Source organism: Gymnogyps californianus, chromosome 9 (genome assembly GCF_018139145.2).
Source record: "Gymnogyps californianus isolate 813 chromosome 9, ASM1813914v2, whole genome shotgun sequence".
Taxonomy (NCBI): domain Eukaryota; kingdom Metazoa; phylum Chordata; class Aves; order Accipitriformes; family Cathartidae; genus Gymnogyps; species Gymnogyps californianus.
This window is the reverse complement of record NC_059479.1, coordinates 3,337,752-3,361,092: the sequence shown is the minus strand read 5'-3', so window position 1 is coordinate 3,361,092 and position 23,341 is coordinate 3,337,752. Positions and strand designations below refer to the sequence as shown.

Genomic DNA, 23,341 nt, shown 5'->3' with positions numbered 1-23,341 from the left:
CACATTTTACATTACAGCACTTTTTCCCCCCCCGAGGAGTATTACTGTAGTTTCTGTAGTTTCCTACTGAAGCATAAAACAATTTCTTGTGGTTTGTGTAAAATAGAGACTGGGCTGTTGTAACCATATTTCGTTGCTTTCCAAGAGATGGTCTTTTTTTAATTGTTTTGTGAGAAGCCATCAATAGCTTTTCCAAGCTGGTGAACCAAGAACGAGGTTTTAAGAGAACATAGGTTTTCTTTGCATGTAGTTCCTTTGAAACCAGTGGGATAGAACTTAACTTACCTCAAATGCTTTTTATATATGCTCATATGTAAACTCGATGTCTGTTTGGGTTTAATGCCTGAAGGAAAAGTGAAACTTTTTATATTTAATGAATATGTCTCCAGATGTCACAGTACCTTAAAATACTGAATTGTTGTAGGACCTCATCCTAAAATTCATAGCTTCCCAACTGCCTGTTGAGCAGATTTTGTAAGCACTTTTTAATTTCTGAGACAGGGCTTTCAGTGAATGGCCAATGTAATGCTATGTAGAATAATGCAGTTGGTATTGCTCCATTACTTCAAAGGTGTTTTGCCATAACACGGTACTATAGAAACTATTTTTTGTTCTGTGTGACTGTGCTGTGTGACCTAAAAGCGTAGTAAGCATGTAAGGGAAACAAATTGACAAAATTAAGAATCTAAGGTTTATTATTAAGGTTAATATTTATTACACAAGATTCTACAATTATGTTATTGCTACATTACCTTGCAGAACAAAGTTAAGTTCTCAGTTAGGGCTTGCCTGATGCAGCCAAAGAAACTCAAACCAAAATATGCTGGATTGAGAAACTAACTGGAGTTCACATTCTTCTCTACAGAGCCAGATTTTGGATAAGTAACTAACTCCATCCTTTCTAGATAAGCGCCGTGTTGTAGTCCATCTGTAATGATCAATCCGGTTACGTAAGGCTGCCTCTCCCCTGCGATGCAGATGCAGGAATGCATGCACTTAGAAAACATACTCCTTTCCCAGACAACTGCTGCTACAGCCAGAGTTTGCTGCATGGGGGACAAAGCGACGGCTCCGGCAGATGCCAAGTGCTCTGCGGGAAAGTTCATAACCTCCTGCGAAAAGTATTTGAGTCAGTATTTAATTGAGTAGCAGATAACTATGTATTTACACTCCCCCTACACACGTTGTAAGTAGATCAATAACAAAGGGCTTTATTAAACAGCATTATGCTTTATTTTTCTCTACTTTTTCCATTAGCGAGGTTTTGTTACGGTGCTGTATCAGAAGCCTGGAACCGAGGGCGGTATCTGCTACGAGAAGTCCTTCGCCAGGCACGACCCGAAGGCGAGAGAGGAAAGTAAATCTGCTGCAAAACAAGCCCGGGACGGCTGCCGCCGCCGCCACCCCCCCGGGCTCCGGGCCGCCATGTTGCGCCCCTCCTGCGCCCTCCCGCCGCCGGAGAGGCGAGAGGCGGCCCCGGCTGCGCCCCCCCCGTCCCGGGCCGCCCCTGCGCGCTGGTAGCGGCGGGCCCGCTGCCGCCTGGCCGCCTGCCCGGAGAGGGGGAGGCGGCCGCGGGGCTCTGCCACCCGAAGGTGTGTCCCGCCCTAGGCGCGGCTCTCCCGCAGGTACTAATCGCCGCCCTGCCCCGGCTCCCTTCTGCATTTGCCGCCCCGCTCCGCCCGCAGCCAGCGGTCCCTGAGCGCGGCGCGGCCGCGGCCGGGATGTACGGGGGCCAGCAGCAGCTGCAGCCTCTCACGCTGCCCCCGCACCTCCAGCAGCAGCAGCAGCAGCAGCACCACTACTACCGGCGCCAGCAGCACTACAGCACGCTCCCCGCCGGCCGGCGGCCCCTGCCCTGCCGGGAGCCGCCGCCCTGCCCGGAGCCGCTGCCCCGGCCCCTGCCCTGCTGGGAGCCCCCGCCCTGCCCGGAGCCCCCGCCGCCGCCGCGGCCCCCACCGTGCCGGGAGCCGCCGCCCTGCCCGGAGCCCCCGCCGCGGCCCCTGCCGTGCTTCGAGCCCGCGCCCCACCAGCAGCAGGAAAGCAGCGTGGCGTACGACCGGGTGCGGACCTACGGCCCCGGCTGCCGGCGGGTGAGCACGTCCTGCTCCTCCCGGGCGGCCTCGCCGCTGGAGTGCTCCCACGGCTACCAGCAAGTCATCTCCGGCTGCGACCCGCCGCAACAGGTATACGGCGGGCGCCGCCGCCGGGTCTGCTGCCCCCCGGCCCTCCCTCTCTCCCTCTCTCCCTCTCTCCCTCTCTCCCTCTCTCCTCTCTCCCTCTCTCCCTCTCTCCCTCTTTCCCGGGTCGCTGCTCCCCCGCTCCTGGCCTGGGCTGCACCGCCGCTGGCGCACTTGCCCGCCCGGCCGCCCCGCGGCTCTTCCCGCCGCGGTGCCCCGTTCCCGCCCGGGCTGAGGCGGCGTCGAAGCCAAAGGCCGCCCCGGGTGCAAAGGCGGCGCCGGGCCGTGAGCCAGACGCCCCTGTGCCGCCGGGCACGGCGGAGCGGGGAGGCTGCGGGGCTCCTGCGGGTGCTGCCCGGCGGAGAGGCGGGTGGGGACGGGTTTCCCGCCGGCGGGGAGCGAGGCCGAGCGGTGCGCAGAGCCCCGGGCCGCGGCCTGCCGCGGAGGTGGGCCCGGCCGAGCCCTTCGCCCTTCACAGCCGTGTGTGCCCGGGGGTTTTCCTTTGAAAGAGTCGCTTTACCTCAGATTGAGCGGAGCGCCCCGTCCGTGCGCCTGACGGCCTTTAAGAACACTCGGCCCTTCCACAAAACACCCGTCTGGGAAAAACCACGGCTCTGCCGTCTCGGCGGAGGAGTCCCCGGAGCCGGGGGCTGTGGCGGGGAGGGCCGGCCGGGGCCGCTCACCGCCCCGCCGCTGCCCTGAGGGGCCCGGCCCGGCCGCTCCGTGCCAGCTCCCGCGACCACCCGGGAGCGGAACAGGTCGTCTTCAAACCACACTGGGGCTTTTCCTTTGGCAGCGTGTATACCGCAAACCCCTAACTTATTTAATCTTTTAATGGTGGATGGGTGATGAGGGAGGGCAGGCTGCGGGCGGCCCTCCGCAGCCCTTACCCGCCGGTCCCGGCAGCGCCGGCCGGGCTCATCGTGCGGTGCAGATAAGAGCAGGAAAGATCTCATCTTTGAAATGGGCAGCTAACGAAATAACTCCTGTCTCAGTCGAGTGAGGAAAGCTGCGCACCTCAGTAACCCGTTTTAATCTAGAACTCTGAATTTCCCTTTAAATTTCTCCTTTTCATTTGATTTTGAATGGGTCGGTCAATCCCATATTTGTTTCCTGTTTGGCAAGTCTAATTTGCATTTTTTTTTAAACTTCTAACTACCTTATTGCGTTGCAATATTTTTGCCCATTTTGTCAATGGAACAGTAAAAATCCAGCCGGAGCAGGAGCCCCGTGCTGCTGCTTCAGCAGGCTGGGTGCTCCCGTTCCCGCTGACGGGAGGTACGCAAAAACACTTTTCTGCTTACTTGGTGCTATGCATGTAAATATAATGTAAAGGTGTGTGTGCTTAATAGTTCTCTTTGAATCGATGATGCTAATAACGTATGCGACTAAGCAGGTAGGGAAGTAATAGAGTTCATTTAGCTTTGCTTTAAAAGTCTTCACAATGTAGTTTAGCATGTTTGCTGCTGTGTTCAGGGAACACATTCAGGGAATGGCTTGAAGGTATTGATGGAATTTAATATAATTTTAACATATGCGATAGATACCTTAGCTAAATCTTAAAAGCAAAACTAGAAACCAATGATTTAAGAACAGCTTTGACTATAAAAACAGAAAAGGAGATCAGAACTTATTCTTAAACCATTCTTTTCTCTTAAACATCAGATTGTCATTAATATCAGTAGAAGTGGGATTGGTATGCTGTACTCAATATGGCAACGTTTATTTGTTTCAAGTTGAACTCTTAATTTTTTTCCTGTGGTATAAAAATATTTAACTATGAAAAAAAATGGGGATTAAGACCAATACGAAATCTGATTTCCTTTCAAAGCCATATTTGCATAGTTTAAGGGCTGCCTTCCTCTGCAGGGTGGCTTCTGTGAATTCTGGAAAGTGAGCCGCTTCACTAATTAGCTTTATATGACTTGGATATGGCAGACACATTCCCGCTGTATCAATGCTGTTAATCCCTCTTGTGCAAGATGTGGGGCAGGAGTGTAAACACTGGTCTCTCACCTCCCAGATAAGTGATCTGCTCAACTAGGCTAGATGATACTCTGAATTGCGTTCAATTAATTAAATATTCATTAGAATAAGTACTGCAGTCCTAGGCTTCCCCTACTCAGATAAGTACGCGAACAATTTGATTATAGACTCAAATGCTGTCTCTGCTCTACGAAGTATATTTAATTTTCAACATCTGTTTTAGTCACTGAATCCATTAAGTCGTGCTGATGAAAAATAATTTCTTGCTGAAGTGTTCTGCTGGATTAGACTTTAAAGACAAAAGAGGGTGTAGCTCAAATCAGGCTTTGTGTGGGTTGCAGTTTTAATGGTGGAGAGGGAAGGTGCTTAATAAAGATTATTAGGAAGTTATTAAAGAAGAAAACAATAACAAACGGGGAAGTCAGCTGGGAGTAGGCAGAAGTTGCATGCTTGATGCTGAATGGGAGTTGTCAGAAAGAAGTGCTGGGAAGAGTGTAGGAAGTTTCCAAAAGAGTTGATTCAGTTGCCCTTTGAGTAGGTCACGTATAGCTGCGTGAACTGAATAATGTAATGACACCTAACACACATAGATGCTTTAACTTAATACTAGAATTTTCAGTTAGTGGCAGCCTAGAGCTGTAGTTTAAGCTTCTTACTGTTGATAAGGCAAAGGGTTATCTTTGAGCAATATGTAATTTACTTCTGCAGAGCTTTTGTAGGTTAATGATAACAAACATCCACATCACTGTTGATACGCTGTCTTATTTAGTCGCGTGGTTGGTGTGTTCTGTTGTGTTTATGTACTTTTTTAATAAGCTAGAGGGAGGGAAAATTTGAAACGTGTGTGCATATAGTACACGTGGTTTTATTATTTTGTGGTTCAGGATTCAGTTTTTTTTACTTTTTTTGGTCTAACTTTGTTTTATTGTTGATGTAGAAGCCAAATGCTACTCCCAGCCATGGCAAGCTTCATCTGGAGTAATTCACAGCAAATTTTGCTCTCGTCTGCTTGATCTAAATGAAGAATGTTGTTTAGAATAAATTCTCTTCCAGCGTGACTTACACGTATGAACCCTTTCGCCGTGGTCATGAAAAAATAATGTATGAAATGGCACACATGAGATGTCTGCTGTCACTGCAGAGGGCAAAATCCTGAAAGCCTTTGTAGGAGCTGTCTGTCCATGTGAGAAATTTTGTGAGTAAGATCTTTTCATGGCTGGGCTCGGTTCTGTGAAGTGCTAAGGGCTCTCGCCTCCCGTTGTGAAAATGGTATAATATTAAGCAGCTTGTAAGATTTGTCTGGTTTGAAACAGCCCTCAAACGTAGCCTGCCATTTCCATATTTCAGCTGCCAAATGTAACTCATAAATTCTGATCAGATGACTGGCTTGCTTGTAATTAACAAGACAATATGTTATGGATAAAAGGTTTTGACATAGATGAAATTCTCACCTTAATCGCTGGTTTGTCCGAAGCTAAGGGAAACTTGTTGAAATAAAAGTTAGCGTACTGATTGTTTTTGCATAAAATTTGCGCACGGTAACTGGATAAATCTATCAAATGCTTTTTTAAAATTTAAAAATCTTACTTAAAAATCTTGAAGACTAGCAAAAATCATTATGAAAGCGTTAACATATACCTTTTGAAATTATCCTTATAAACATAGACCCAGAACGACTGGTCAGGACCGTTATAAATCCCAAACCTAGTCATGCCACTGAAATCCACAACAGCACTGGGTTCCCCCCTTTAAAATCCCACCCTCCCCTTCCTTCTCCCGGTTACAAAATGTTGCATCTCCAAAGCATTGTAGGAAATCAGAGAGTAGCCTGAGCTACGCCCCTTGGGAGTGATGGAAAAATGGAAATAGCCTGAGGTCATCTTCCATCGCAGCGTACCTCCTGCAGCACGCTCGTGCTGCCGAGGGGACAGCTCCAGAGACCTTGGAGATGGCACCTCCTTGTGCAGAGCAAGGAACTGTTGTGTGGGTAGTTCAGGCTGGCACACAGTCACAGGGTTTCTGGCTTCTCCGTTCCTTCCCAGCCTGTGCAAGTCCGGCCTGCTTGGCTGGTATGGGAGGAAGGGCAGGCAAATCCGTGTTTGCAAAGGAGCAAGGGAAATATATCTGCCTCAAAGTTCTTTGGAAATGAAAGAGTTTGGGTATCTTAAAAATAAGCATAATTTTATCCAAGCAAAACATTCTTAGGTTCTGTATAATATTCCACATATGATTAGACCGTCCTTTTGAATATTGTAAAAGTATATTTCAACTTAAAATGCTCTGGTCTTCTCAGTTCTGAATGTATTCATCTGAGAACACATAGGTAACTAGATAGAATAATTTTACACGTTATTCTATCTAAACTAGACGGTGTGAGTTACGTATTCCAAAGCCCTGTGGCAGCATGATTTAGTTCAGGCAGGTTTGTCCAACTTCTCAGTAAATTGAAAATGTGTCTTAATTTCATGCACAGTGCTCATCTTGTTTTCATATGCCATACAATGGCAGTCAGCTCTGAATAAGAACAATTACTGCTCTCCCATGGTACTGGTATTGTCGTAGCACCGGAGTGCTCCAGGACGGACAGAGCCAGTGGCGTGAGGCTCAGCGCGAAGCTCGGAGCTGCCTCGCCTGGGTCAGAGGAGGCACTGGGAGTCAGGGGTATGCCTGCTGTGAAACTGGTGTGAAGGAAGTACCAGTGGGCATTCATTTTTTAAGTATTTTACTTTTTAGTTCAAATTCTGTAGGTGTCAGAGTGACGTAGGAATTGGGCTGTATGTTCTAGACCTCCATATTGTCTCTTTTCGGTGTTATGTCCGATACAGAGAGTTCTGTTGGTGTCTGTGGGTTCCCTTCCTTGACAGACTTACCTCAAGTACCGGTGGGTGGGAGGAGGAGTAAGCAGCTTTCTAAGTTTTCTGCAGCACTTACTTACAATTTTGAGATTTCTTAATTACTATGATTGGTGCTAAAACAGTTTCTTTTCTACTTTGATTTCTCTTTCCTGGTGCTGTTATGATTCACTCGTGGGAGATTTAGAAAACCGCTTCAGGCTTCCTAAACTTACGCAACAGTTCACAACTGGAAATCTGGCTTACTTCAGAGCTGCTCTTACCCAGTTAAGAATGTCTCTGAGACTGAACTGCAGCAATGTAAACTTCCTAAGCACTGCCCACGGGTTAACGGAAGAAATGATTTATTATCAAAATTGGAAGTTTGTACTGTGAGGAACAATAAATAGTATGCTGTAAACTAACAAATTCCCCGTCCTTAGTTTAGATTCAGTGGGAATTTTGCTTACTTGGATAAAGGACTGGATGTGGAGACTTCAAGCAATGTGTATGATTTGTTATAACTGGTGGTCGTCCACAAAATGGAAGACAGCGTCAGCAATTGCTTGTAGACAGTGCTGGGAAAAAAAGTGAAAAAATCTATTTGAAAATGAACAAAACTGCTGCCACTTACAGATTTCTGTAATTTAAAAAGGTGTATTTCATTTTTCATTCAAGAATGTGCAAATGTGTGGGCATCTTTTTCCATAGGTTTCAATTATGGAGTTTTGTGACCACTTTTTGAAACAATTGCCGCTGCTTGGTGCGTAGGATGGTGACCTGATGTGGCTTGTCGGCAGTTCCTCTGCCCTTTCATTTCGGTGTTGAAGCAAAATGCAAATTTTCTTCCCTTGGCGAAACAAAAAATGTTTGAGATGTACATCCATTTATACCAGCTGACCTTGATATGCAACATGAAAGACCATAAGTAAAAGACAGCGTCTGTGGAATAGGGACATGGGATCTTTGAAGACCTAGTCCAGTATGTCAGCTTTGATTTGTATCCTATTCTGTCAGCACTTACAGAATATAAGGACTAATTCCCTCAGACCTGCAAAGAGGTGACTGAGAAAAAACAAACTCTTAAAACTGGGAGTAACAGATTGCCTACTGCCACGCTGTATATGGGTTATTTCCTTTGGGGTGGAAAGGCCCTGGATTTAAAACATTTCTAGGTGATTTTGGCCGGTGGATCTCAATATGTTTATAGCTGATGACCATATTCAGATTACTTTGGGAATCCATGTAAGCCTGAGCGCTAAGCATAAAAGGTTTTAGAGATTAAAGTGCAGTAATCACTGAATCTTTGCTTATTTTCTTCCTTGCAGGGCACTGTTCGAAGGATTATTATCGAGAATCCTGATCAGGTAGGAAAACTGTTTAGTGCTGGAGTTCTGCTTGTGTAACTCTTCCTCCCTTAATTATCGTGATTTGGTAAAGTGCTCGGCTACCTCCATCAGGGGATGCCAGATATTTTTAAATCGCATGGCCCATACCTCTGATTGCGAGAGATGAAATTATCAGGGATTGAAAATACTACAGAATCGCCAGTCAGGCTTCCCACCTCTCAGCAGTTAAGTCTCTATTAGTATGCTTCAATAGTATTGCTAGCAGAGATTAATTTCTGTTTCTACTATGTTTATTTCAAATATTGTCTAGATGGAAGCAGTAACTTTGTTCCAAATGGACATACACTCAAATGTACATATCCTAAAGAACTATCTCAAAGTATATGTGTCTTCAAATTACAAAAATCCCGTATCATTTTTTAGTCAAATTAGTGTAATTCTGAATTTGCTGTTTGACAACATTTACTAATGCTTTTATTAAAATGTTTTACAGGAGCCGTTATCCCCATTTCTTAGAGGAGGGAATTTCTGTCCTGGAAATAATGTCATCTATGAAAAGACAATAAGAAAATACGAGCTATTAAATCCCCACCAAGTAAGTTGGTTGTTTATATTATCTATTGCAAAGGAAAATTGAGATGGTAGCAGAAAAGTAATGTTTCTGGGTGTTTTTTTGTTGTTGTTGTTGTTGTTGCTGAGATCTACTGCCAACCTGAGAATTGCCTTGTTGAGGTATAGGACACATTCTCAAAGTAAATGAAACAATTTCTGCATGTAAGGAGAGCAGAAGTTGGAACATGTGCTGTATTTTTACTAAGAATTTATTATTTGAGACTAACAATGAAAACTGCTTTTGTATCTCTCGCACTGTCAGTCTTTATCTGAATATTAACTGAGAATTAGCTTCTTGCAGTAGCTCCACAACAGAATGACCAATATAAATTTTTACAAAAAATGAAAAGACAATTTTTTTTTTTTAAACTCATTCTTGAAAAAATATATTTGGCAAAGCTGTCTGAAATTTCATCTTAGAATTGGTGTTTTGTCAATAGCAAAAATATTCCTTTTTTATTGCTCTGAAACACTTATTTTCAACAGGAAAAAATTTGAAATGAAGGGTATTTCAGAGTGATTTATCTTATCTGTTTTTTGCTGTGTTTTTTAAAACTGACGTTTTCGTGCCATTCTGGATTTTAGATAGATAAATTAGGTGTGATATCCATTCTCTGAAGTGGAAAGGGGGAAAAAAAAAAGCAGTAATTATGAATAATAGCTTCTTTCTTTCCACAGATGGTGTTTAAAAAAAATTTAAAAAAAAAAGTATGGAGTCTAGTCCTGGAAACCACATTTCTACTTCTGTTTTTTGTTACCCAGGGTATTATCTAGATTTAAGTCAAATCAGGAGTGTAGTTCTGAAGAAAATTTCCCAGTCTCCCACCACATATCGCCCTTCGGTTTACACTGCACTGTGGTCTGGGACCACGCAAACTAGATTTCCTTCAGGTGAAATTAAAATGTGTTGAAAGAGTGCACCCAGTGGGCTATGACTGCTAATGGGTGTGTAGCCCATTCAAAACCCGATGTAAAACCTCCTCAGATCTGTAGAATGTCAGTATTGGGTCCTCCCTCTGCTCCCTTGTGTCACTGTGTAATGCGGATGTAACGTAGTCTTTGTGTTCCGATTTTGGTGCAGAATTAGACGTTGGTTCAACCTTTTAAATGTAACCGCATTGTGAGTTTTAAGTCAAAATTACCTGAAGGATTTGCATTTATATACTTCTAGTAGAATACAAAATATGTATTTTTTGAAGTAAACTTGTAAAAGCCATGATCTAGAGAAACAATTAAGTTTGCTGAAATCGGTAACTTCCAGTGTTTTGACTGGAACATAAACTAGTTTTTACTTTATTGTTGTGGTGGGTGGTTTTGTAAACAGCACTTTTCTCAGATGATAAAAACAAGATGCATGTGTCCCTTATGTATTGTACACTCTGAATCTGGAATTGCTGAAAGCATTTATAGAGGAAAATGTCTTGAGCCATTTCCTATACTAATTTTCTTTCTGAAATAATGAAAACGCAGTAAGTAGTTCAACTGGAGCTCTTTTTTAATCTCTGAAATACTTAATGAAACAGGATATGCATGTGTTTTAAATTAAATAATGGAGGCCCCCATTGCCTGAGTATGTTAAGAGTAACAACATAATGAAACATACAACTCAGGAAAGATGTCTCTTCTGTGCTTTTCATTTGCAGCTACTGAAATTTGAGGAGTGGGTGCATTACAGCCTTGAAGTATGAAAGTGTGAGGCAAACTCACGTTCAATTAGGAAAAAAGCAATTTTATTAGGATTATTAAAATATCTAAAACTGTCATCAGTCTTTCCATGCAAAACCACATTTAATTCATTTATATATTCATATTAAGCTTCAATCTCAGTAAGATGTGTCCAGCAGCTTAAAAAAAATTCATTCTTGTTTCTAGGAGAAGCAGTATCAATTTTCCCACCAATGTCAGATTCCCCAGCAAGCCGATCAGTGCCATGTTGCCCAGCCCTGCCAGCACTCTGAGCAGTCTCAAGTCACTCACCAGTGCCAACAGACACAGACCAGCAGCCCTTGTGAAATAATTCCAGTCTCTGTGAGCGATGACTGCGGAGGAAATACAGTGAGGAGGGTAACAGTTCAAACCTGTGAACCGGTAAGAATCGTTTGCTGAATGTTTTACTGTTCACAGTGTATTTTTCTTTTGTATGCAGAGTACAAAACTTGACAGATACATAAAATTGCTAATCCTCAATCTCAAAAGTTTTTGTTCAAACTCACAGTAGGGTAATTAAGCACCACACACCCGTTGTAAGTAAACAGCAGAGTTTGTGTGTCTGTTGCAGGTAACTTCTTTGTATGCTGTGATTGCAGACATTGTCTAGAACTGTCCAAGACACTGTCACATGCTGTTACAGGGAAAAAAAAAAAAGCTGTTTTAGGTGTTGTATCCTCTTTCTTGTTGGCATAGACCTGCGCTTAGGTGTACTGACCGATCATCATTCTGTTGTCCTTTAAATGTGTTAAGTCTTGCTGGTTTGTTTGGTTTTTTTCTTCATCTGGGAGCATTACCCATTGATTGAGTCAGGTTTCATCTGTCAGTCTTTGTACAACAAAGATTGAGTAATGTAAGGCTTACGCCTCTAGTTTTGGAGAAAAGATACATTACTTTCTAAACTCAACATACATCAATTCAGGATTGCTTTCTACCTAAACCGATCAATAAGAACTTCAAATATATTTCAATTTGATGTAGAAGTATTTGACATAGATTCACTGGAAGCACAAAACTAGCTTCCTTCGCCCTTCATTTTACAGCAGGTTGCAAGTTCTGGAGTTTCTAAGGGCTGCAGGAGGCTTGCTATACATGTATAGTATTATTTCAGTTGGGGCAGGGAGAGTAGCAGTCCTTCCTATGCATCTATTCAGTATGTAAGTGGCAAGACAGACGTACTTAGTGACCTCAGTGTTAGGCCTGCGTGGAATCTTCCATAGCCAGATACTCCCGTAAACCAACTTAGGTACACTCAGTTTGGGTTGCTGTTGAAATTCTTTTATTGCTCGCATACGTAAGCATTTGAACTGTGGCAATACAGATACCATTTTTGCAATGGGGAATCTTGCACCCGGCTGGTTTTATCTGGGTGCTGCCCACAGGCGTCTTATCCACTACAGCTATGGAAGCATGTCTATTAATGAGATTGCCTAATTCTCAACACTTTCCATATTAGCATAATGATGATGACATTGCTGTAGAAGATACTACTTTGCATATTTCCTGTTGTTGTAAAGGAAGTAATTTATTTCTGTTTACTGACAACCGAGAGACATGGAAGACTCAATATCAAGGAAAAGAACAGTGTAAACAAATTGCAAACTAGTAAGACCAAACAAAACCAAATCCATCACACTTGTAGCATTTTCATGTTCAGCTTTCATCCCGAAGAAGGGAACTCAGTTCTGATCTTCTGGCATATCTTCTGCTAGGTGAACTGCTCTCAGGAAAATAACGACCAGCTGGACTGCCGCTACTTTGGTGAGCTCCTTGCTGAACTGAACCGCAAGACCAACGACTTGCACAGTTGTTTACTACAGCATGTGGAAAAGATAGGAGGAAGGTATTGGCGTTATATCTGTTCTGTCATTTCCGTATTCCAGAAACCCTGGCATTGCACAGTTGAGAGGACAGTATTGTTTGCAAGGTTGTTTTTTTTTCTTCCCTGACAACTAGAATTGATTGTGTATTTTACACATTCATCTAATTTGCTGAGTAACTGAGGACATAAAAATGCTGTAAACCAAGTAAATTTATTGAATTTGATGCTTTTTCAAATTGCTTAGACTAATATGCAATAAAAATTACATATCCCATGCCTGTTTGCACATAGAGCAAACAAGTATACTTACAGCATGCTCTGACATACATTTAGTGATACAATTCTATTACTACATCCTGAAGAAACAACCCAAATGTCCAAATTGCCATTTCCTTCGTTCTGTCGTGGTGGTATGTCATGGATTAAAAGATGGCCACCATAAGGCATAAAGCTCAGTATCTACATGCAAATTACTGTTAAGCATGTATTCTGCAGAGCCCTACAGATTGTCTTTGAAAAGAAATGCAGAATCACAGCAGCCAGTAATCGGAGTCTTCACAATGTTCTTACCCTTCCCTCACAGTCACCATTACTTCATTCTTCCCCCTTCATTCCCAGTCTCGTTTGGTGCTTTCCAAGCTCACTGAAATAAGAAAAGTGGTCCCATACAGGGGAAAAGTGGAATTGAAGCATCACAAAAAACCTGACACCACAAAGTAAACACTTCAGGCATGTCAATATATTGCAGCGTAGTTCTGGGTAAAACATTAGCCAGCCAATTAAGAATGTAATTGGGTTAACTGGACATAATTGGGATAACTGCCCAAAGAGACGGAGATAGTTAGCCTGTGTTAACTGTACTCCTATTAGTATTCCAGTCTCCTCAGATATTGCTACATGGAGTCATATTTAACAACTCGTGTTGCCTAGCACCTTAAAAGGAAGGTAACAGCTCTTAATCTGATAAAGAACCGTCCTTGCTCCGTATTTTAAAGATAATCTTTTTATAGTTGTGAATGCGGGCAGGAATTCTTAAAGTTCTCGAGAAGCTTTCTGTTAATCGGTCCCTTGGTTTTTGTCTGTTTTACAGGAACCATGACATTGAATTCACGTGTCAGGTAAGCATCAGGCATGCTCTTAGCAAGCTGTTCCCTGACATGTAGTGCTCGTAACAATGGCGGGGATCTTCAAGCAAATTAAGCCAAGCCAGTTTAAATGAAGGATGCTGGTCTTTGTTAGTTAATGATTCCTGCTTCTTAATAACATCCAGAGCCTGAAGCCTACTGCTAGGCATGTATTTGCAAATGTGATAATATTGAAAGGAAATTTTAATAATTTGCATTATTCCAGTATGAGAGTCAAATTTCGAAAGTCTTTCCTGTTGTGCCAATAAAGGCTTCATTGTAAAACAAGCTTACACAGCTACATGTATTCTCACTATGCGTTTTTTGCAAAGGATCTTTCTCTCTCTTGCCAATAAAGCTGCTGTTCAGCAACACGTGCTGCCATGCGCTGCAAGAAGTGAAGAATGCTGCCTCTCGCAGAAATGAGAGGAACGTAAGCTGACAGACCAGACTTCCTGTGTCTACAGAAAGCTCCCCTTTGTGAATCGGGCCATGACAGAAGCATCAGCACCTCTGTTATTTTTAAAGGCACTGCGTGTATGGCAGAAATATTGGTCTAGGATTAAATTACATGAAGCAATGCCACTTAATCGCTGGCAGTATCTCCTGTGACACACTGGTCATCTTTAGTTTATTGAGTCTGTTCTTTGTTTAGAAACACAAGATTTGCTCGTATCATAAGCTGCTGGGAGTTCTGTTTTAGCGTCAGCGGTTATTTTCTTGAGGGAGGATTGTTTTGAATACTGCTTTTAAAATAAATGTTAAACTCAATGATTTGAATATATGCTTCATGTATCACTTTATCTCAGTTTTTATATGCCACACATATATAAGACTTTGGAAATTTTCTGGATACACTTTGATCTATTTTTGTTCTTATTTGCCTTGTACTAAACATGTTTTTCATAGTAGATCTGTGTAATTAATGAAGAAACCACATTATGATATACCAGGCAAAATTCTTAATCAAGATGTCTCCACTTTCCTCCCTTCTTTGCTTAGACTGAAGATATTGAAGATTTAATTCCCAAAGGACTGTCTGAGGCCACAAAGCAGCAGATTCGTTATCTCCTCCAGGTATGTGAGAGGGGTGGAGGGGGGGTGTGGAAGCCTATAGCAACTTGAAACAGTGGGAGTTGGCTCACACATACCAGGGACTTCGTACCTAACCTATTTCACTCTATCGTCTGCTTAATCCATTTTTTCTTGTGTAAAGGTTATGGAATCATACAGGTGGCTTCAAGTGACATGTTGTGGCAGTTGGTTCCGCAGACTACTTGTGTATTTTAAACTGAGCTTTACTGGTGCTTTCTTGCAGTTTCATTGGAAACCATCTTGGCTTTTGACCAGCTAGAGGAGAACACAGCTCTTTCATCTTTCTATTTGTTTGTGTTGTATATTAACACTTTACTTTAAAAGCTAAAGGCAAATACTAGGTGCTTTACTGAATGTTGAATTGGGTATCAATTGCCAACTACATCGAATGCTTGTAACTTAGGTCTCACCTTTTACACATGTTCTGGTTAAAAACCTCTAACATAGCACTAAGTTCTGAGGCGTTTATGGCATTTGGTAACAAAACATAACCATTTCTCTTTTGGTTCCGTTTATAAAGGCTTTTGTGTTTCTTCTGATCTTGTTCTTTAGCTACCTAACCATCTCGGCCTGCCTTTTCAGTCACCGGCCACATGGGTTTGGCTGTAAGGCAGTCGGACAGGAATGCAAGGTTCTGATAATGGTAGTTCATGTTGTTGCTTCCTAGCACTGTAATACTCTCTGCAATGCGTTTTTTAGAAAAACACTTGACCTCTTTATGAAATGCTTTGAAGACAGCTGATTGGAATCGGCCCCTGCCTTTGATAAAACATTAAAACCAGTGCTGTAGCATGAATCCCACTGTCGACTCCAGAACCATTTGACATGTAGGTATGTTAGAACAGGATCCCCAACAGCCCGCGCTGCTCAGCAGGTGTGTCTAGGTCTGCTCTCCCTGAGGTAGGGGTAAGGTGATCCTACCGGGGAGCTGCAGCTTAGATTCACTTCCTGGTGGAAAAAAAAAATCTATTTGAATAAAGCTGTGAACGAGCAACCCGGTCTGACTAAACAGCTGATCCTGCTTTAAGCAGGAGGCTTGGACAAGGTGACCCCCCAAGTCCCTTCCAACTGGAATTCTTCTTTTACAAGGAAGGTGGACATTGACACCAAAACATTTCATGACCTCATGTTAGAACACTGTCCCAGGAAGCCGGTTCAGCTCACCTCTGTGTGAAGGAGCTGAAACACGCATTTCCTGTTTTCTGTGAGTCCAGCTGGTTTCACATTCTCACACCTATGCTTAAAAAAATGCAGCTCAAATGTCTTTTGGGGAACCAGCTTTTGTCAGCATACGTACTAAGTGTGCTCTCGGACTAGAGAGCCCTCAGGCCTCTCAGACAGAGTTATGTGTGGTGTGTGTTTACATCTGAGAAGGATTCTGAGCTAGCTGTCAAACTGCTCAGATAAAGGCTGTGCTGGGTATGCCCAGAGGCTCCGGTCTAAGAGCGTGGAGAATTTCACTGTACAAGTACATGACACCTCTGGAATTTAGCAACCTCTATCACTAAGTAATTAATTGCTGAGTGGGGATTTACTTATATTTTTATAGTCTAAATTGAACCATTTTGACTTAATTCCGTCTTTTAATCTACTCCTATAGTGTATTTCGCAATAAAACCAACAAAACCATAAGTCAAAACTGAAATTCCACTTTAATTAAAAAACAAACAGGTGAGTTCCACTAGAAATGTTATTTTTGAAGCCTTAGTCACATAACAGCACCAGTGGGGATGAAAAAATAGGACAAGGGCTAATCACCAGATTGATGGAGATCTTGATAGCTTTCTTCAAGTCGAATGATCAACAAAGTTGAGGGAAGGTATCAGAGGAGGAGAAACAGACAGGAGGATTTCACTTCTGTCCAGATAGTAAAAAAATCCATCTTTTGCACAGAATATTCAGCCCTTCCAGATGAGTCAAAACTCGAGGAATTACTCTGTGTGTTCTTTCAAAATCTGTTTTTCTTCTTTCAAATATTAGAAATGTATCATAAAATGCAACAATTTGTGTTTTAACACGGATAAATACACAGCTGTTAACATGTTCTTTTTTTAAATGCAGTGTTAGGCTATTGTGCACTACTGCCTTTCTTTTTCATCCAGTTGACTCCTTTAATCTTTGGGATCTTTTTCCTTTTAAAGGGAGGAGTTGGTTGTATGGCTTTTTATTTAAATTTTTTAAAATTTTAATTAAATTACTTGCCCTTGGGCTGAAAGCGTGCTTTGCCAGATCTCAAAGATGATGACTGATTCCTCTGTGGCTTCTCAGGTAGGGTAGTAATTTTTTAAAATCAGTTTAAAGTCACAAAGCTCTGAATGCTCAAAAAATGACTGTGCAATATTAACATATTTATTTTTCCCTGTATTGGTGTACAAATGCAGTTCTGCACTCTCTTGTTCCTTCCACTTTAAAAACGTTATGCTGTGTTACCAGGCAAGAATTTAAAAACTGCCATTTGCAGGACAAAGTGCATGAAAATGGGTTTCTTTGTAGAAACTGTGGGCACTTCACAGAATGACGTGCAGTAGTTCTAAAAGTTATTTTCAGCTGTATAGCATTTTTCTGTTCTACCTGTTGTCAAGCATATTATAAAAAGCTTACTAATGAGAGTTGTATAAATTTTCATTTTTTTTCCCCTCCTAGATGAGAGTGACATCAGATAAATCTTTGAGACTTGTGCTTTCCACTTTCAAAAATTTACGTGAAGAGCTTTGCCATTTGCAGGATGACCTGGGGGTAAGCCGTATTTTTCAGTTCCCATGGCTTCATCCGTTTGTTTTTACCTGTCAGTAGGAAGTCTGTTATGATGAAATTTAATTTGTGAAGTCCAGGCTTCGGTTGCTTTAATGCAAATGGCTGGTTTATTAATGGACTATGCAAGACTCGTACAGTGGATGAGGCAGATTTCTTTCTAGCAGTGGTTTTCAAGTGTTCGAATTGGTTGAAACCTAAAAAACCAAACACTTTCAAAGGAAGAAAAGACCCTGCTGAGTGAAATTAGATTTAAAGCTCTGAATTGGTATATCCAATGCATATATAATCTACAGTGGTGTAGATGGGTGGAACTGTGTTTTTACTTTCAGCAGGGACAAGGAGCATACACCAAGTGCCTATTCACTAGCGCTGTTCAGGAATCGGGAGACCTCAGTTCCGTCCACTCCTGACAAGTTTATTTCCCACTTCCCAGGAAAGCCGTTGTCAGCTGGTGGCTTTAACAACTCCAGCGCTTCTCCAGGGTACAGGCATCCCCGTCTGGGAGCTGGAGCTCTGCGGCTACTCATACAGACAGTAGATAATTGCTGTTAGGAAAGCAGAAACGTTTCCCACACCAGCCCAAGTACTCGGCACCGCTGGAAACTTCACAGCATTCTCTTGTAAAATGCAAAGTTTAGGGAGGGGAGAGGGAGTGCTGACTGTCAGCTTTAACGGATGTCCTGGTTTCGGCTGGGATAGAGTTAATTTCTTCTTAGTAGCTGGTACAGTGCTGGGTTTTGGATTTAGTGTGAGAATGATGTTGATAACACGCTGATGTTTCAGTTGTTGCTAAGTAGCGCTTATCCTAAGTTCAGGATTTTCAGTTTCCCATGCTGTGCCAGCAAGCAGGTGTGCAAGGAGCTGGGAGGGAGCACAGCCGGGGCAGCTGACCCCAACTAGCCAAAGGGATATTCCATACCATGGAACGTCATGCCCAGTATATAAACGGGGGGAGTTCGCCTGGGGGGGCGGATCATGGCTCTGGCATCGGTCAGCGGGTGGTGAGCAACTGCATTGTGCATCACTTGTCTTATTTCTTTTTTGTTGTTGTATTCTTTTTCATTACAATTATTATTATCTTAGTTAGTAGTGTATTTTTATTTTTACTTTTTTTTCCCTTTCCCCCTCCCCACCCCACTGGGGGGGGGGAAGCGGCTGCGTGGCGCTTAGCTGCTGGCTGGGGTTAAACCACGACAACGGAGAACAAGGAGTCCGTGCAGTGAAGTGGTCTTAGTTTTGGGGGGTTTGTTGGTTTCTGTTTAATAACTACGAATAATTCTTTCTGGGACAGACGTAAAGAGCAGTGTCCAGGATCCCAGTGCTTGCCACACAACACAAAGCCACAGGTACTACAGTGATGGGCAACTGTGTGCTACGTAGTTAAAAAAAACAGTTTCAAGAAAATGGAGTATTTTCTCCGTTCTAAAACATCACTCATTACTCAGTATGATGTTGCACTTTGAATATGGGAAAAATTTACTGAAAAATTGCAGCTATTGACCACAAACGCTTTTGTCTTACAGAAGTTAGAAACCGACAGTGTCCTACTTAAGAAGGATTTGGCTTTTAAAGATTCTCAAGTAAAAGAATATGAAACTATGTTGACATCTCTGAGAGAGAATAATCGTCAGCAGCAGGTAAATCTAAAAACGTATTTTCAGTGTAATTACAGCCAGCCAACAACTAGCCAGTACGCTGACTGTTGAGTATTCGGAGGAATTGCTGCCTGGTGTGCTTGTGTATGTGTGTGACCCTGTTACTTCCTTAAGGAACACCATGCATTCCTTCCACTTCTGTGCTTTCCAGCAAGGACTCAGAGAGAGCACTGCAAAATGTCGCTCTCTGGAAGAACAGCTCCTCTCTCTCCGGCTCAGTGAGGGAGAAAAGGATTGTCAGCTAAAGGAACTGGAGTACTGCAAGCGCGCCTTGGAGCAAGAGATCCAGAGCCTTAGGCTACAGGTAACAGGCTCGCTTGTTCTGCGTTCAGTAGCTGTTATTCACAGATACAGATGCATTAACGTATGAAAATTAATGATGAAAACTTTTTAAAATAAAAAATTACTCAATTTTTTGTAGACCTGCTCTAATCCAACACGACAGACCACCACAGATGAGCTCTCCAGCCGTTATGTAGAGATGATCAATAACTTGAGAGAGGATAAAGATCGTGAGATCCGCAGTCTTAGGGTAAGCTGATTACCTTGGCGTGTGTATTCCTCACCTTGTGTGACTGTAGGTGAACGGCTGCTTTTTTAATGAAAGAACAGGAAAGATCTACCATACGTACTTCTAGATATCTTTTGGTTCTGCAGTTACTTTATACATAGACACTACTGGTGGCTCAGAAACCCTTATGGTAGAACATAAAACTGTGATTTAAAAAAAAATACAATTCCTTAGCTGTAGAAATTAGGGAGTCATCAGATGAGCAGTCTTTCCTAAAGGGATATGTGTGTGTGTCCTGATAAAGAGAATTGGCCAAAAGACATCCAACAGAAAACAAAAATAAATCCCAGTCAAAACTGTATGTAGGAAACATCTCTCATTTAAATCACTGTAGTAATATTTGCCACCTTGGAAGCCAATTCAACTTGTTCAGTGTTATATTAGCTTTATTGAGTTATAAAACTATTACATTGATACGGGGTAGAGTTCAGCCCAGTTAGCACTGTGCAGCTCAACATTCTTATTTGAAAATCATTGGGTCTTACTGTTCATGATTTTAATGAAAAAAATACATCTGGAGTCTTAGATCCATACTGAAAGGTCACCTGCAAGGAGCAGCAAACACCTAACTGTTCCTTAACGTGTGTTTTGTAGTCTCAGTTATGCCAATTCCAGCAAGATATATCAAGGAGAGAAGGAAGTAACAGTGACTTGCAAATAAGGTTGCACGAACTGACATCGATGCTGGAGGAGAAAGAAGCTTTTATTAAACAACAGCAAGAGGTAAAATAACCCAACTCATTTCTCTTCTAAGAATTTTTATATTTAAGCTTCCACGTACTGCATAGGTGGAAACTTCCTAGGAAGTCACTTGCCCTCTCCTGGTTCAGGAATCAGGGTTAGGTTGTTTTTAACTGAATGCTATTCCGCTGCCAGTCTTTTGGAAGGACTGCTCTTTGAGAGGAATTTCTGCAAATGTTTTGTTGTGACTTTAGTGAACTAATACTTCAGAAAGCATTATTTCATTTGAATGTTTACTTTTGGTTTTCTCAGGACCTCTTCAGATTGAAGCATGAGAAATTATCAGGCAGTCAGTCCCCTGGTGTAACAGCTGTCATCACCAAGAAGTAATGTAGTTATTCACCTTTCTTAAAAATACATCCTTTTGATTGCCTATTGTGTAGCCTCTGTTAACCAAGTTATTCCTGCAAATGTCTTCATGCTGCCTGTTCAACCTAAAGGGGAAAAGTCGAGATAGGTTTTCCTATCCATCCGGGGAGCATTCAATCCTAAGCATTGTAAGAGCAATTGGAGGGGTGGCCAGCATGTTGGCGTGACACGTAAATGACTGTATTAGCTTTTTAGCTACTAGTGAAAATCTTTGGGGATTAATGACTGGAAGGACTGTGTGGCAAGATCGGAGTTAGTGGTGCGGATACAGGTGTGCAGATTTCAGTTTACAGGTCTGCAACTCTTTTTAACACAGGTACAGGAATCAGTATCCTATTCTGGGTCTCTTGTCTGATGACTACAAGGCTACATCCCCTGTCAGTAAATCACAAACTATTGTAATTGAGAGGACTGGAGAGATACGGAAACACGTAAGTTTGCCTAGAGATTGACTACTCACTGTCTGAAATTCCTAAGTATTCAATTTAACTTCAAAGAAAGCATTAGCCAAAATTGACATCTGAGAGAAAGCCACAGTGTTAATTTAACTTGGCTGCAAAAAGCAAAGTGACTGATTGAAGTCCAGGAACTGTACGGTCTCTTGCAAGGCAGCAGTAATTGTTGGGTGGAGTATAAATAAGGTAATCTTTCGTTGTTTTCTCTGACACATGATTACCTTTAAGAAAAGAAGTGGCGTTGCTCTAACAACCACCAGCCTCTGCCCTCACGCACAAGGCAGTCTTCCGGGCATCGCTGCACTGGGGAGTGAGTGAGGCAGGAACTTTTTCCGTGTTGTGCTCTCAGGTGAAGGAGTGTTCTGGGTGGGCAGTATTGCTCTGAGTCATGAGGATTCATGACTCCAAGCTATTACTAAAACGCGTTAAGCACCACGTCCCTGAAACTTACCTTGAGACAGGGCCGTGACTAACCCAGGAAATGCAGAAGAGTGGTGACTTGCTAAGGAGTGATTCAAAGTAAAAATAGAAAATGGGACTGCAGAAGCTAGCTATGTTACAGGGCACAAGGCAGCGTTGCCAAGTCGGAATACAAGGTAAAGGCTTGAGAAAGATCAACACGGCCGGTTCACAGCCACGTGCTCTGAACAAGGGACTCTGATGACGCTGTCTGCAGATGGAGTGGCAGAGCAGCACAAATAAACAAGTGTAAGGGAGGGAGTAGCTTTGGGGGGATGTGACCAAGAAAAAGACAATTATGTGAGCAGCCTGAGTAGAGGAAGGGTAAAACATCTGGCATGTTCTAAAACGATATGTTACCTGGAGTAGGATTAAGAAAATAAAAGGTAGAGGTCACTGGCAAACAGCAGTTTTATTCCTGATCTCTGAAACTCATCCAGTTGCATTGCAACCTAGTGAAATGTCAAGGAATTAAACAGTAATAAAGAAATCACACTGATAAAAGCCAAAACCCCCTCCCTCCTAGCTTACTCGAAAAGGTAGTCATACTTTCCATGATAAAAACTGGAAAAGATGAGCGTGCTCTGCATTTGAAGAGATCAGTATCATTAAATAAATGAAAACTGTTTGTATTTTAAGTTTCCTAAGGTCTCTGTCAATCACTAGTGCAAGTTTCAGCTGAAACAAAATTACTTTGCTGCAAGATAATAAACTCGGTAAGTCTGAGAAGTGCCAACTGCACCTTTACTCCAGGCTTCACCAGTACTTTTTCTGCAGTTACGTACTGTCAGCCAAATCCTTCTACCTGCATTCGTTATGGAGTGGTAATGCTGCTGATAGGTGTCTGAATAGTGTGGGTTTCATACTGAAAGTGAGTAGCCTGTACATGATACTGTCTTTCAAGTAATGATTAGTTATCATGCTCAGTCCTTCAAGATACGCAAGTGAAAGTACTTAAATGTTCTTTGTAACATTGTTCTTAGTTATATTAGAGAAAACTTGAGAGTAGAAATTCGGTAATACCTACTCTTTAGGTACCTGGTAACTTCCTGTTCTTGGTTGTTTTCGTAAGTACAAAAAAAGCTAATGTCCTAGTTGTGTTTACTGGAGAGAGCGGATCATGCCAGTTCTGACATCTGCCCCTTGCTGAACAAAACCATTTACACTGTCATGGTAAGGCTTTGACCTTGCCATACTGGCCGCTGTGAGCACTGACATGCTGAGCGTTTGTTAAGGAGGAAAGGCTCACTGGCCACGTAAGACACGTTAAAAGTCAGGCTGTTAGAGAAAATAAATATGTCATTAAATGAGACATACCAGGCAGTTTTGTTTTACATACAGAAATAAGTTAGTGTATTTTCTTCTAACAAGCTGCTTGTTTCTTTCAGGAATGAAAGAAATCTCTAAGCCATCAGAGGTGCTCAGAGGAGTTCACGACGACTAAAATTGCTTTACTCTCTGCTACTTTGCATCCAAAAAAGGTTCAGTCTGATAGAAAGAAAGGCCGGGGAACACATTGAGGACGTAGAAGCATGAAGATGACTGAAAACACTGTCTTACCCTCATCGTAAAGAACTCGGGTACCTGTGTCCATCGTCTGCCACTAACACCTATGCACAAATGTTATTTGTACT

At 42.5% G+C, this 23,341-nt stretch overlaps 1 protein-coding gene across 1 annotated transcript; it reads left to right on the top strand.

The window, feature by feature from the left end:
* Positions 1–1,716: 1,716 nt before the first annotated feature.
* Positions 1,717–23,303, top strand: POF1B (POF1B actin binding protein). Its single transcript, XM_050901826.1, has 15 exons — positions 1,717–2,183; positions 8,323–8,361; positions 8,837–8,938; positions 10,828–11,043; positions 12,390–12,505; positions 13,575–13,602; positions 14,611–14,685; positions 17,347–17,439; positions 18,981–19,094; positions 19,264–19,416; positions 19,534–19,644; positions 20,278–20,406; positions 20,677–20,750; positions 21,110–21,224; positions 23,096–23,303. Exons 1-15 carry the CDS (start codon positions 1,722–1,724, stop codon positions 23,099–23,101), a joined length of 1,833 nt encoding a protein of 610 aa, XP_050757783.1. The 5' UTR covers positions 1,717–1,721; the 3' UTR covers positions 23,102–23,303.
* The last annotated feature ends 38 nt before the right edge of the window (positions 23,304–23,341 follow it).

Excerpts from the sequence above, each read along its gene's own strand:
- POF1B (XM_050901826.1), top strand. The coding sequence starts at position 1,722 with ATGTACGGGGGCCAGCAGCAGCTGCAGCCTCTCACGCTGCCCCCGCAC. Across the intron at positions 19,417-19,533 it reads TCCAGAGCCTTAGGCTACAG|ACCTGCTCTAATCCAACACG; the intron begins GTAACAGGCTCG and ends AATTTTTTGTAG. Across the intron at positions 19,645-20,277 it reads GTGAGATCCGCAGTCTTAGG|TCTCAGTTATGCCAATTCCA; the intron begins GTAAGCTGATTA and ends TGTGTTTTGTAG.